This window comes from Myxocyprinus asiaticus, chromosome 22 (genome assembly GCF_019703515.2).
Source record: "Myxocyprinus asiaticus isolate MX2 ecotype Aquarium Trade chromosome 22, UBuf_Myxa_2, whole genome shotgun sequence".
NCBI classification, from domain to species: Eukaryota; Metazoa; Chordata; class Actinopteri; order Cypriniformes; family Catostomidae; genus Myxocyprinus; species Myxocyprinus asiaticus.
Window position 1 is genome coordinate 22,034,668 of NC_059365.1, and position 15,147 is coordinate 22,049,814.

At 39.7% G+C, this 15,147-nt stretch overlaps 1 protein-coding gene across 8 annotated transcripts in view; it reads left to right on the forward strand.

The window, feature by feature from the left end:
• The first annotated feature begins 2,619 nt into the window (after positions 1 to 2,619).
• LOC127412902 (glutamate receptor 2) overlaps positions 2,620 to 15,147 on the forward strand; it is a 79,533-nt gene continuing 67,005 nt past the window's right edge. For 6 of the 8 annotated variants that reach the window (XR_007892502.1, XR_007892503.1, XM_051649613.1 and 3 more), the window contains exons 1-2: positions 2,620 to 2,849; positions 3,114 to 3,254. Coding sequence is in view for 6 of the 8 variants with exons in the window: in XM_051649613.1 (XP_051505573.1) it covers positions 2,765 to 2,849; positions 3,114 to 3,254 (226 nt within the window). In the remaining 2 variants the exon portion in view is untranslated. The remainder of the gene's footprint in view (positions 2,850 to 3,113; positions 3,255 to 15,147) is intronic. The other 2 variants (XM_051649608.1, XM_051649609.1) reach the window with 1 other exon arrangement.

Genomic DNA, 15,147 nt, shown 5'->3' on the forward strand with positions numbered 1-15,147 from the left:
CAATGTCCAATTGGGAAACAGGCAGAAGATCAGATTATCCAGGTGGTAGAGGACCTTACTAAATAAGGCATTCTAAAAGAAACCACCTCTCCCTGTAATTCCCCTGTCCGGCCAAACAGAAAACCGGACAGTTGCTGGCGCCTCACAGTAGATTACCGGGAGCTAAATAAATGTGTAGATAAAATGACCTCATTAGTCACTGACCCCAGTACTATATTTTCAGCAGTCCCACAGCATGCAAAAATATTTTCAATAATTGATATGTCTAACAGATTTTGGTCCATCCTGCTCCATCCTGATATTCAACACTGGTTTGCCTTCACTGTCAGAGGTAATCAATATCAAGGACTAGGCTCCCATAGGGTTTCCATAATAGCCCTACTGTCTATCATACAGCGTTGAAAACATATTTTTCTGAACTACATCTCGAATTCACAGTAATTCAATATGTGGATGACATTTTAATATGCAGCATGGATTTGGAATAACATAGTGAAGATGATGAGTCACTGCTAAACTTTCTATATGAGAAAGGACACATAGCAAATTTCAAGAAAACTCAACTAGGACAAAAAGCTGTAGTTTATCTAGGAAAGCCACTCTTTGGAACCCTTCATCCTCGGTGTCCTGTGTCTCTTTCTGGCTTAAGAGAGAACCATCACTCTGCTCCAACACAACTAATGTTTTTTCATTGTTCTCAACTATATTTCACATCTATGTTTCATGGTTATTTTTTTTACTTTTATTTTTTTTTTGTATGTCCACTCAGTTTATATGTACAAAAGTTACATTATTAATCATTTACAATTATGGTAAATAATTACAATTTATAATTACAATGTTTTAGTGTTTGACATGCACATTTTACAGTGGATTATACAATATAATGTGTAAGAAATGTCATGTGTAATGTTGTCCAAAAATACAAAAACTGAAAGACAGACACATTAATATGTTAAATAGTTATAGGCTATATAATGCTGTATCATGTGAACTTCTCTCAGTGTGTCAAACTCATATCCATGTAGTGCAAAATCGCCATTTGTCCTGCAGCCAATATCTTTGGCCAATGCATGACCTTTCTACTCTATATATGGACAGATTCATGGAGGCTTAAGGAATGAAGCAGTAATGCATTAAATGTGAAGACAACCTATTTGATAAACAGCCATGAGCATGACAGAGGGATAGAGATAGTAAAAATGCAAGACATTGAAGTGTGAAAGAATGTTGTGTTGTGTCTTTTTCCTCCTCCTCCTTAAAAAAATACAAATTAAATACATATGAGTAGTTGACCAATTTCAAGCAGTTTCAGCAGTGTCCTGTGGTGTGACATGCTATACTCTGTCTAAAACTATTTTACATAACATAAAAAAGAAAAAAACCTTTTTAGATTATATACCATATATGCAGTTTTTATGAGGTCATAGTAATTAAAAGACAACCAGGAGTATTTAAAATTTGTTTCAAACTAATTTTAACATTCGTTTCAAATATTTATTTGAACATATTACATTCTACCATTATCTTTCTGTTCAAATTTTCAGATTTTCAGAAATATTCACTGATTTCACTCCTCTGCTCAGTCAAAATATTCTTCTGTTCCCAAGTGACTCTGAATGATTTGAAGTGGTTAAAAGCCTCTTCCTTCTTGGTTTGTGGCTCTCCTCACCTTTCAGTGCATAAATGCATTGTCATGTTTTCATCATGAAATATTTAATTTTCCATTTATCACTCCAGTGAGCTCAATTTGTTATATTTGCAATTTAAGTCGAAAGCCTGGGATCTAGTTATAGCAACTAATGCAGTATGGAGCATAGGCAGATGGGAATGAAACTGAGACATGAAAGTTGGAGAGCTATAAGAGATGATGATTAAGGAGTTGCATGTGGTCTGTGCTGTAGAGATGCAGGAAATTGAATGTTTGGTGGTAGAGCATTTGATATATATATATATATATATATATATATATATATATATATATATATATATATATATATATATATGTCAGTATTAGATTAATTGTCATTATGCAATGCATTCAGCAATGAAAGCAGTCAGGACAGGTCTGATTTAAAAGTCATGTTGGGGCTTAGAGACACCTACACATAGTACACCCCAGGCACAGTGCCCTCAGAAACATATGAATTTAGTGGAATTTTGTTAAGATATTGAAATGCGTAAATCTTAAAAGAAATGCATATCCATGTGGTGGTGCAAAGCTGTGAAAGGCCCTTGTGTCAGACATGGAAATCTAATAAAATAAGGAATTTTACTGAGCACAGCAGTATTTCCAGCCTCATCAAATCAAGTGATCACTTTTTCACGTCATATGGTTTGTGGAGGTAAAAGGGCATGTCCGTGGTCCTGAAGGCAATGCAACTTCAGTAGATGTACGATTACAAAATAACCATTCGCGATTTAAGCATCATTCGCCGCCAGTTACCAAGAATGTACGAGTGTGTGTGCAGTGCAGTGTTCCAGTACGTTAGTGAAGGAATGAACTCATAGCAGGGCAGCGCGGGGAGAGAGAGAGAGAGAGAGAGAGAGAGAGAGAGAGAGAGAGAGAGAGAGAGAGAGAGAGAGAGAGAGAGAGAGAGAGAGCAGGGAATGAGGCAGAGAGTCTGCGATAGAGGAACCACCTGCAGAAAGCAGCCGCACTCATTCTCCAGGAACGCCTTCAATATGTTACGGATTTGAGAGAACACTGTATAAGCGAGAAATAGTTCCTTTATACAGTGGATGAAGACACACTGCCGTGGAGATGCAACAGTTGAAGAATTTATCGATTTGTCTTATTTCCCTTGTATGTGAGTTGACGATTGGAGGGTCTCCGAGTGTTCAAATTGGTATGTTTAATATAGGTGTCATTTTATTTTATTTTTTTACTTTTTTTTTTTTTTTCACTGTCTAGGAAACTACAATTGGGAATGTTCGAATCATTTTCGGAGCTTTGATCGATTTATGTAACATCGCATGTGTTTGAATCATTAAATTCTCGAGTCTCGAGCCATGTACGGAAAGTACAGAAATTCATCTTTTATCGAGTACTTTGATTTAAATATAATAAGGAATTATTTTTATTCAATCATCTTGTTGTGTGTGCCGTGCAGGGGGTTTGTTTCCAAGGGGAGCTGATCAGGAGTACAGTGCGTTTCGTATAGGAATGGTTCAGTTCGGAACGGCTGAATTTAGACTGACGCCTCACATCGACAATCTGGAAGTAGCGAACAGTTTCGCTGTAACTAACTGCTGTAAGTTAACTCTTATTTTGTATTTTATTTTAGTCATTTTTTAAATGTATTTATTTCATATATATATATATATATATATATATATATATATATATATATATATATATATATATAGTATATATGAATCAATGTTATGGTATAGTTTATCCAGGTTTGAATATTTTATGTGTCTTGAAAAAAAATATATATTTTTGGCTGTTTTAATGAATTCTGCTTTTCTGCTAAACTTTTAGTGTGGCTATTGGTTGGGATTGGTGTAAGTAGGAGGATGTGAAGTTGGTTTCCACAGTAACAGAGATGAGAAAGAGCTCTCATTATCAGAAGCTGCTTAATGTCAAAACAAACAACCTTCTTAACACATTCTGTAGGCTTTAAGGAGTTCCAAATGCAGATATTTAGAAAATATTTCTTGAGATCATTTAATGTCCCATCCTGTGAAACAATGGAACAATATTTGTTTTTGTACGCTTTATGTTGTAGTCTATCAGCATCAGGATACTAAATAATATCATGGCTTATTTGCTCCTTTTATTGTGGGTAGCCTGTAGATCTTGAAGCTAAATCTAAAAACTAAGGGGAAAAATGTACAAAACCCTCTCTTAATTTTCTTGACCATCACAGCATTAGATCTAATCAACACATTTTATAAGACGATCATGCATAAATGAAGCCTTCATAATGTGGATCACTTATATTCAAGGATTTAATTTAGTATTCAGCAAGCTGTTGCTAAGCAATATCTCGACCTCCATCAAGTGGTTCATTATTGTTCTGTCCTTTTTTTTTCATTTTATCAAAAGACTAAATCTTTTTTAAATTTAATGCTGAACTTCAGCATTAAAAGATCATTCTAAACAATACTGATCATAAATTTGTTAGTTTCTTATCTGTTACAGATTCTTTTTAGAATTATTCTTTAATATTATAGTGCATAATATATTAGCCTGCTTACATGGTGCCTCTTTGAGAGGAATGTGCCCAATGGGCTTTGTCTCAAAATCTAGATGTAAGTATTGTTTTATAATTAGATCAGTCTTTGCTATTCAATTTTTAACGTGTTCCCATATCATTCAGTTAAATTTAGTTTTTTGAGTAAAACAAAACATTTCTCATCTCATTTTATTCCTCAAGATGAGTGTTTTGTGTTAACTATAGGTCTTTCAGGCATCGTTTTCTTTATTGTCTCTCATACATAAAAGCCCCTAGATGGCACTATGCATTTACAGGCACGATACTTTATTGTTTTCATCTTTCACATTCAGTCTAGTGTGTCCCTTTATAGCAGCTGGGGAGAAAGTGTGCACCAGTCATATAAAGTCTGGACCAATCACAGTATATGGCAATTGGACACACTTTCTATGGATTTTGAAGATCATTCGTAACAAGCACAGCTGATGTTATACTCAGCAGTGCAACATAGATCAGACGAAGGGTTTTGTTCTCTGATATATGGAATACTTTAGAGCAGTGGTTCTCAACATTTTTTAATCCAAGGCCCCCCATTATCTGAGAAAATATTCGAAGGCCCCCATGTAGGCTATTAGATATTTATATTATAAGATATATCTATTATAAGACATTTCCTTAAATCTTGTGATTCCAGAAATGTCTAGAACTGTATATTCTTCATAAAAAGCAAACTGTTGAAGGGAATTATTACATTTTTAGCATTTTCATTAAGTTGAATTATAATAATTATATAAAAATTATAATATCCTATCATATTTTAAATAATATTAAGAGATCTTGAGGCCCCCATGGAAGTGTGCTGAGGCCCCCTAGTGGGTCCCGACTCCCTCGTTGAGAACCACTGCTTTAGAGGTCCTGTTGGTCTTAAAGGAATATTCCGGGTTCAATACAAGTTAAGCTCAATCGACAGCATTTGTGGCATAATATTGATTACCTCAAAAATTAATTAAGATTTGTCTCAATCTGGGTTTGAGTGAGGCACTTAGAATGGAAGTGAATGGGGGCCAATCCGTAATCGTTCACTCTAACGGATCCAAAGGAGACCACCGAGCAATCCGCATCTTCATCCGTTTGCCTGCAGAAGTGAAAAGCAAAAGATTTCTCTTCCTTCTTCAATCAAATCGACGTTGCTGATTTCTCCGCCAGCCCGCCGAGAATCAGCAGTCGTACCGCCTGCCGACAGAGCGAGGAAACGGCCTCCCATCATCACCCGAGCCTCGAGGAACCGAGTCGGAGTTAAAGGACAGATGACACACATTCTACCTGCGTCCTCATACGATTCAAGTAAGAGGTTTACGTCTGGGCAGCGATAGAATATTAAAGTGTGTTATTCTTGTGTATCAAGGTTACTGCTTGTACAGTTTACGGACCGCCGATTCCGCTCATTGCTGCTAATAATACTCAAGGTATTACTGTAATGTACTGTTATCACGAATGAGATCTGCTGTGTTGTAGTCCAACCACATTGGACTGTTGTGTATTTCCGCCATCGCGGGTGAGACCGGCACACTGAGTTTATCCATTAAAAAACCAAAGACGTCTCTGAGTGATAAACTAACAGCTGCTTTCTCTCCCACGATCACGAAACCGGCTTTGGTGCCGCCACTTTATTCTCTCTCTCGTACTAACCACACACACACGCGACCCTTCACAAACATTCTCGCACACACTTTTGGCTAGTAGATAACTTTGTGATAAAGCTCAGCTTTGTCCCTAAGTAATCGTACAAGCGGAGACACGCGGTAAACGGGCAGACGCCATTAACCGGCTTCTCTCCGCCCACATTCACGGCCATATTCTCTGGCCGGAAATCTCGCGTGACGTACTCTCCACAAGAGTCACGTCCGCCATTTTGTGTGCGTCACTCCTTACACACACACACACACACACACACACACACACACACACACACACACACACCTTCCTCTCATGTGTTATAGGCTTATTTTGGTTACCATATCTAATCATGTCACTGTTTAGTTTGTAGTTGTAAGTCGGAAGTTTATTGACTGCATTGCACTGATTATTAATTGATATTACTGCATAAATAAACTTTGTTATATTTCAAAGAGAAGTGTTTTGGTTTGTTTTGCATACACCTGTGTCAAATGCTGACAGGGGATGTCAGTGCTCGGATTCAAGCCTTCATTGTTTCTTTTCGAAGGTCGATATTCTTCGGATGTTGATTTTCCTAAGAGAATAATCTAATATTGAGACTGTTATACTATCTGGTTATTAGTCCCTGATTCCAGGGTGGTGCCCCGGCGATATTAATCCTAATTAATATTCTATTGATTTTTGATAATTGATAATTATCTTTGATGATTGTTGAATTTGAAGGATCAATAAGCTATTGTTAATTTTAATCAATGTTTCATCAATGTTAATAATGAATGATTATCTTTGATAATTGTTGATTTAAAGGATTAAAAAAGCTAACATTGATTCTCACCAATGATCTATTGATTTTAATAATTAATAATTATCTTTGATAATTATTAATTATTGCTAATAACCAAACCCGCTCCTGAACGTGGCGCACTACATTTAATGGTGCACCATATGAGGTTTTAATGAGTTAGATTCTATTATATAATTTAAATTTTAATTAATAACTAAAGAAATAATTATTAATTATTTCTGATAGTAACACTGATCTAAACAACCAGTAGAACCTACATAATAACTGGTGCCCCGTGTGAGGCATCCTACGTGCCAGTTTGTAACAGTGTGTATGCATAGGAATCCAAAGTAATAACTTGAATCATTACTTCAAATTTGGTTCTGTTTGACAATTGACTTCTCACAACTTGCCAAGCATAAGCCAGTGTGGAGTGAAATAAGAGTGAATTAGGGGTTGGTAAATTTACGATAGTCTGCTCAAAGCCTGCTGTTGTTGTTATTTAACTCCTAATGCTTTCACCTAGATGTTACAGAGAGGTGTCAGGTCACCACACTGACGTCCACCAAGGAGAGAACGCAGTGAAATTCGCACATTACATAACAGTAGCCTGTAAGCCACAGGTCGAAGCCTCTCAGCTGTGCGTCGTGTCAGCATTATAGAAACTGTAACACAACAAGCTATCAGAGCCACTGTGTCGCAAGAATTTTTACTGCCGCAGTAAAATGAGTCACCAATCGCCCCGCGTGACTGGAGCTGAAACTCCACAGAAGTCAGTCGACCCAGCACTGCAAGATGTGGTCGCTGCTGTCCTCCGTCTCTTCGTAGAGGAGAGAGATAACCTTAATGGCTACAATATTAGTCGTTGTGATGAAGCATTGCAGGAACTAGTTGATTATGTAAACAACCCGGTCAGGAAGCCAAAGAGCACAATCCCGGACCTAGTGGGCCAAATGTTCCTTCTTCATCACCACAGAACCCTTCTGCAAACCGCAGAGCACCAGGCCCAGCTCGCACAGCTGCAGAGCAGCTACCAAGCAGTGCAGAGGGAAAATCTCAGCCTGCACCAAGACGTTAGGTGCATCCAAGCTGAGATAGTCCAGGCACCGGAAGATAATGCCTGGATGCAGGAGGAAAACGAAACCCTGCACAGGCAGCTTCAAGCTGCCCAGCTAAGAGTAGAGTCAGATCAGTTAAGTGCAGCTGAAACGCACAGCACAACATCTGACATAGAAGAGGGCCCCCTCTTTAGCGCTACGCATAGAAATGTGCCCCCGAGAAATCCAGAGACACACGCTAGGAGCCGAGCTGCCTCTAGTGGTACAGTCTCTGACTTCATCCTCCGAGACACCTTTCAAACTACTCCAGCGGCCTGCTGGTTGGATGCAGGTGCCCCTCCTTACAGTTGCCCCCCTCAGTCAGTTTTCAGTCACGCCACCTTGCGTTTCAAACCGACTGATTCCACACCATGGAGGGGGGAAAATTACTTTCAAGCCCAGAGTGGTGTAAGCGGCTCGAAGATCCCAATTGCCAGGGAGCTGTACACAACCCGGGGTCCACCACCACGCGTTGACTGGACTCCTTCCCCACCACGAAGGGGAGGAAGTTGTCCTCATCACTATAGCGATCCGAGTGACTATGGTGTTTCGGATGAATTGGACAACCCGTGGTCATACCGACACCAAGGCTTGCACATCCGACAACTCGAGTCCCTCGCAGGGGACATAGAGTGCTTTGAACCAAGTAATCGAGATTCAAACATTGACAATTATCTCAGAGAAATTGAGCACTGTCTGGTTTACTTGCCTTATGCTTCGTCGCATGAAAAACTCAAGCTCACATGGAAGACCACGGTAAGGAGTGTCCATGTGTTCATGGAAACGCTACCGACTGGTACCCAAAACCGTTACTCAGCTCTGTGTAAAGCCCTACGCAAGGAGTATATGCTGTATATCGATGAAGTCTCCGCTACCATAGGTGCTTTCACCATCACCCAGAAGAGACACGAGCCTCTGCATGAGTATTACAGATGCCTGAGAACTGAGTACTTCCAAGGAAGTAACGAACCAGGTGGAGGAGGAAGAAGCTTTCAAGTCTCTTTTCCTTCACAACCTCCACAAATGCGTGCAATATGAGTTTACGATGCACTGCAGAATTGGCAAGCACACCATGCAGGAAATCAGAAGGTACACGCAACTGGCACGGGAGACACGCATGCGCCCTGCCCGAGGGCACGAAGGCGATGCCAGAGCCCTGGGGATCCAAGCCTCAGAATGTGCAGACCTAGCGCTTGAAGGCAACGAAATGCCTCGCGTTAAGATGAATGCTAGAACAGGACCCCAGAGGCGCTGATCACCCCGCCAGCAGGGTAGGCAACAAAACCAGCGGGGTGGTGACCAGGCACACCCCCAGGGTAACAGCAGGCCTAAACAACAAAACGTTCGCCGGCCGAAAAGAAAGGCACGGTTCAAACGAAAACCCAAACAAGAAGGTGAGTGGGTAGACAAGGTTTCAAACCCCCTCAGAGAACAAGATTTGAGAAAGGAAATGGAGGATATAAGGAGATGCTTGACTGAGTTAATAACGAAGCTTGACATTCTCCATCGTTCACCAGGTCCGCCGAACTCCTCAAAGGAGCACGGCACTGAAACCCCTTCAGTATGACTAGACGATGTACCCCCTCCCGTTAACGCCAAAGTTTACATTGTAGGTTGGGGAAAAGGGAACAGGGTCCAAGTTGCTCCCAAAACAGTCACTCCTAACATGCCACACCCTCCTTTTCTGACCTTCTTGGGTGATCTGTACTGTATAGGCAAGGCCTGACACATGGGTGCATCAGCTCCCACGCACTACTCGACACTGGTTCCGAAATAAGTCTAATGGGTTCCAGCACCTTCGCAGAGGTGGCTAGAGCAAAGCTCTCCCTTGGCAAACTGTTACAGACAGAACTGCAGCGTAAGCATCACAAGCTACATGCAAGATAGGTTGTCTATCACAAAACGGATGTGGATCGACATTACCTTTCAAGGGATGATGCTAGTACACCCTATTTACATATGTCCCATTAATACAGAACCACTGTTAATTGGCCAGGACCTACTGAATCGATTGGCTCCACTCATTGACTGCTTTCGTGGACACATGTGGGCTCAGGTTGACATACCGAGACCACTTGGTCCAGAAAAACAGTTCGCCAGCTTCAGATGGACAAGTCGCCATCATCCAAAAATCCAGCAGAGATGACGACTCCAACAAGAACAATTACAGGGCCTGAATAAAACCCTTCAGGGTACTATAGTCACTGTAAATTTGCACTCTGCTCTTATCAATAACACTTTGCATGCTTTAGGGACTTTGTCAAAGAAGACAACTTATGTGCGTATTGTTAGAGATCTAATGCAGGACCTCATCAGGGAAATTGGCTCCTCAGTCAACAGTCTGAATGGGGGAAGGATTCCAGCTTACCTGGTCTCCCTAGACCTTGTTGAACAAATCCTTAGATCTGCTATTACCTCCATTGTGCAACCTTCACAGATACACCTGGCATATAGTCTTGGCAGTGAAATTCTAATCCATGTAAATCCTCAGAACCTCAAAATAGGATTTATCCTCAATCTACCATCATAGAAAGGCAGAATATATACAAACTAAAGTCCGTATTTAATGTTGGTTTTCAGAGAGGTAATGCACACATTCTTAATGGTTCCCCAAGGAGCCACCGTGCACATTCACAATATTGTCCTCCATCATCTCAATGTCGACAAACATGATGCAAAAATTTAGATCATGGATGCATTTAGAGGTCACAACCTCACCATTGATGACACCCTTCAACAGCAGCTTCAGGCTGAAGGGACGAAATTAGTGAAGTTGAGTCTCAAACCGACTGGCTTGACCACTATATTTCCTAGTCACATAAGCAGATCATCATCTTACCAAGAACACCCTATCAGTTTGGTTGCCCTCTGGCTCCTCCTTAGTGGTTGGATCATCGCAATTATTGCACACGCCATGTACAGGTACATTCAGCACCTACAGGCCAGACTGGACTCCCTCCTTCTCGTACAGCTGCGTTTTAGACACCAGTCTGAGCCCATCCCACAGGTTAACCCTAATCATTTCCAAGGGTAAGACTTTTAACCTTTAACCCTCCTTTTCTTTCCTCTAACATTTTGGTCCTAGTAACCATTGTCAGGTCCTACTTTGATTTTGTGTTATGAACAAAGAACAACAAAGGATTGTGTTATGGTTAATGCTGTGCCTACCAATAACTTGAAATGTTTATGTGTGATGAATGTAGTTTTAGATTTAACTAGAAGTTCTATGCCCAGATGTGCCTCAATCTCTGTCCAGACGATAAAGCCTCTGTGAACTGTAATAAACTGTATGGACTGTGCAACCGTTTTCTTTCCTATCAGGAATACATGGATGGCATAACCCGCAGGTTACTGTGAACCGAGAAGAACTATTTGGCCCTTCAGTTGCTCTAAAGATGCTGGACAACAACCAACTCTTCAGACCAAAGGGGGGAATGTTTGGCCTCATGTATTCAGATAGAAGACAAAGGCAGGCCTAACACAGTCATAAAACCTGACTGAGGCCCACACACAGTCATAAATCTTACTGATAAAAACCGTGCCAAAATCAAACAAAGGGAGTCCAAAACAGACTACAAATCCCATGAAGCCTTGCTCACTAAAGGTTCGAACTCTCAACTCCTATTGGATGAGGCACACAACAGAACGCCCCTCAACCATGACGTCATCGGGAGTAGAAATAACTCTGAGATGCTTCTGGGCATTGCTTCCAGCAACTTTGCTCGCCGTGCGTAGACGCAGCTCATTGCTGCTCTCAGGTGTAGCCTCGTGGCACAAGGAAGTAACATCTGACTTGAAACTGTGGCCATACAATCTCCATCTCGCTGGACGAGTTGAGATCACTCTGTGTTCCACTGAACACTCTAATGGATCCAAAGGAGACTGCCGAGCAATCCGCATCTTCATCCATTTGCCTGCAGAAGTGAAAAGAAAAAGATTTCTCTTCCCTCTTCAATCAAGTCGACGTCGCTGATTTCTCCGCCAGCCCGCCGAGAATCAGCAGCCGTACAGCCCGCCGACAGAGCGAGGAAACAGCCTCCCATCATCACCCGAGCCTTGAGGAACCGAGTCGGAGTTAAAGGACGGATGAACACACATTCTACCTGCGTCCTCATACGATTCAAGTAAGAAGTCTACATCTGGGCAGAGATAGAATATTATAGTGTGTTATTCTTGTGTATCAAGGTTATTGCCTGTACAGTTTTCGGACCGCCGAGCCCGCTCATTCCTGCTGATAATACTCAAGGTATTAATGTAATGTACTGTTATCACGAATGAGATCTGCTGTGTTGTAGTCCAACCACATTGGACTGTTGTGTATTTCCACCATCGCGGGTGAGACCGGCACACTGAGTTTATCCATTAAAGAACCAAAGACCGCGGGACGGTTTACAAGCCGTCCACCGTGTCTCTGAGTGATAAACTAACAGCTGCTTTCTCTCCCACGATCGCGAAACCGGCTTTGGTGCCGCCACTTTATTCTCTCTCTCTCTCGTACTAACCACACACACACGCGACTCCTCACAAACATTCTCGCACACACGTTTGGCTAGTAGATAACTTTGTGATAAAGCTCAGCTTTGTCACTAAGTTATCGTACAAGCGGAGACACGCGGTAAACGGGCAGACGCCATTAATCGGCTTCTCTCCGGCCACATTCGCAGCCGTATTCTCTGGCCGGAAATCTCGTGTGACGTACTATCCACGAGAGTCATGTCCGCCATTTTGTGCGCGTCACTCCTTACACACACACACACACACACACACACACACACACACACACACACACACACACACACTCACACACACACACACACCTTCCTCTCATGTGTTATAGGCTTATTTTGGTTACCATATCTAATCATGTCACTGTTTAGTTTGTAGTTGTAAGTCGGAAGTTTATTGACTGCATTGATTGATTATTCATTGATATGACTGCATAAATAAACTTTGTTATATTTCAAAGAGAAGTGTTTTGGTTTGTTTTGCATACACCTGTGTCAAATGCTGACAGGGGATGTCAGTGCTCGGATTCAAACCTTCGTTGTTTCTTTTCGAAGGTCGATATTCTTCGGATGTTGATTTTCCTAAGAGAACAATCTAATATTGAGACTGTTATACTATCTGGTTATTAGTCCCTGATTCCAGGGAATCCTAATTAATATTCTATTGATTTTTGATAATTGATAATTATCTTTGATGATTGTTGAATTTGAAGGATCAATAAGCTAGTGTTAATTTTAATCAATGTTTCATCGATGTTAATAATGAATGATTATCTTTGATAATTGTTGATTTAAAGGATTAAAAAAGCTAACATTGATTCTCATCAATGTTCTATTGATTTTAATAATTAATAATTATCTTTGATAATTATTAATTATTGCTAATAACCAAACCCGCTCCTGAACGTGGTGCACTACATTTAATAGTGCGCCGTGTGAGGTTTTAATGAGTTAGATTCTATTATTTAATTAAAATATTAATTAATAACTAAAGAAATAATTATTAATTATCTCTGATAGTAACACTGATCTAAACAACCAGTAGAACCTACATAACACACACACACACACACACACACACACACACACAACAGCGCTTCCATGTCTGTGATAAAACGATGGAGAAATTACCTCTTTACGCTATCTGATGTACAAAACAAGCCCAAATGGGACTTCTGATAGAAATCAAGTATTTTTCAGCCTATGTAATGCACATTTTAATTACCGCAGAAGCACGTCAAGTCTTAACCATCACCAAAATGCAGAATGAGACATTTTTGTCTGCAAGTGTTTTTCATGTGGAGTTCAAAGCAGTGCTTTCCACTGGCACTGATGCCCTGATGTGAATCATAAAATGTGCCTTCACAATTGCTGTAGCAATGCGGATAGCCACAGTCTGCAGGCTGATTAATATTGTGGATGATGAGAGTTTAAAAGTTTTAATGCCCATTGCAATGAAAATGCAACCTATGTGGGGACTAGTTCTTTCAACTAGTCAAACTCCCAGAAATACTTTGTGAAACGTTTAATGTTACTTGAATTGGTGCTATTTTGTTGCATTTCTATCTTTATACTGTGGAAGGCTTTGTTTGGAAAATGTTAATAAAGCATTATATTGTTACATATTGTTTTGTTTTGTTTTCCTTCCTAAGATGGAAAAATGCATTTTGATATATATAGTGTAAAATTTCAGCACTTTCAAAATATTGATTAATCGTAATTAACTACAAAAAATATGCGATTAATCGCAATTAAAAATTTAATCGACTGACAGCACTAGTGTTAACATGATCTGAATGTGATAAAATCACTTATTAACTTTTTCTGTGTAAAGTTAGAACCAATTTTACAACTTCGTTGCCATGATGATGTAATGTCAACAAATCGTAAAACCCTAAAATTATTTAAAAAAAGATGATTTAAACAAATTTATAGCTCAAATAATACATAAGTTTTAACAGAAGAATTAATGTGTGCTTTTATGAAATTTTAAGCTTCACATTTCTGCCTTTAAATACTCCAAAAATTGGCCCCATTCACTTCCATTGTAAGTCTCACTGTAACTTAAATTTGTGTTTTTTTTAAAGAAAAGGAGGGACGAGTCAAACTTTTTTTTTTTTTTTTTTTTGGTAATCAACATAATGCCACAAATGTGGTCAACTGAGCTTAACTTGTATTGAACCTGGAACATTCTTTAAAAACATCTACTCTAACACCTGACATCTGTTCTGTTGTTTGTGTTAGGTATTCTTTTTGGTAAGAATCTGTCAGTGTAATCTTGTGTAAAACTGTATATTGCCACTTAATCTCAGTGTTAAATGGGTTTTATAATGATGCAAACAAGACATACCACCTTGGTATGAGAGAAGCAACTGATGAGACTGTTTACTGTATGTTCTTGCTTTAGGTTATCACCTAATTTCCTTTGGTCAGCATCACTTTGTTGATACTTCTCAAGTGTTAATCTCAACCTCCACATTTTTTAACTTTCCTATTGTAAGCCCCTATCGAGAGCAAAAACTAGATACATAGTAACACATTTTGTGATTGTGTTGCTTTGAAAGGTGTCGAAGTTAGAGCAGGGTAAGGGTTAATCAATATGCAAAATGTTATTTGCTCTTGATCTCCTCCACACTTAACAAATGAACACTTTATATCAAGATAAAATACTAAAGCTTTAAAGGAATATTCTGGGTTTAATACAAGTTAAGCTCAATCGACAACATTTGTGGCATAATGATGATTAAAAAAAATATTATAATAATAATAATTTCGACTCATCCCTAATAAAACAAACAAACAAACAAAAAAATAGCAAAAATTGAGGTTACAGTGAGGCACTTACAATGGAAGTGAATGGCGCCAATTTCTGGAGGGTTTGAAGGCAGAAATGTGAAGCTAAGAATTTTATAAAAGCACTT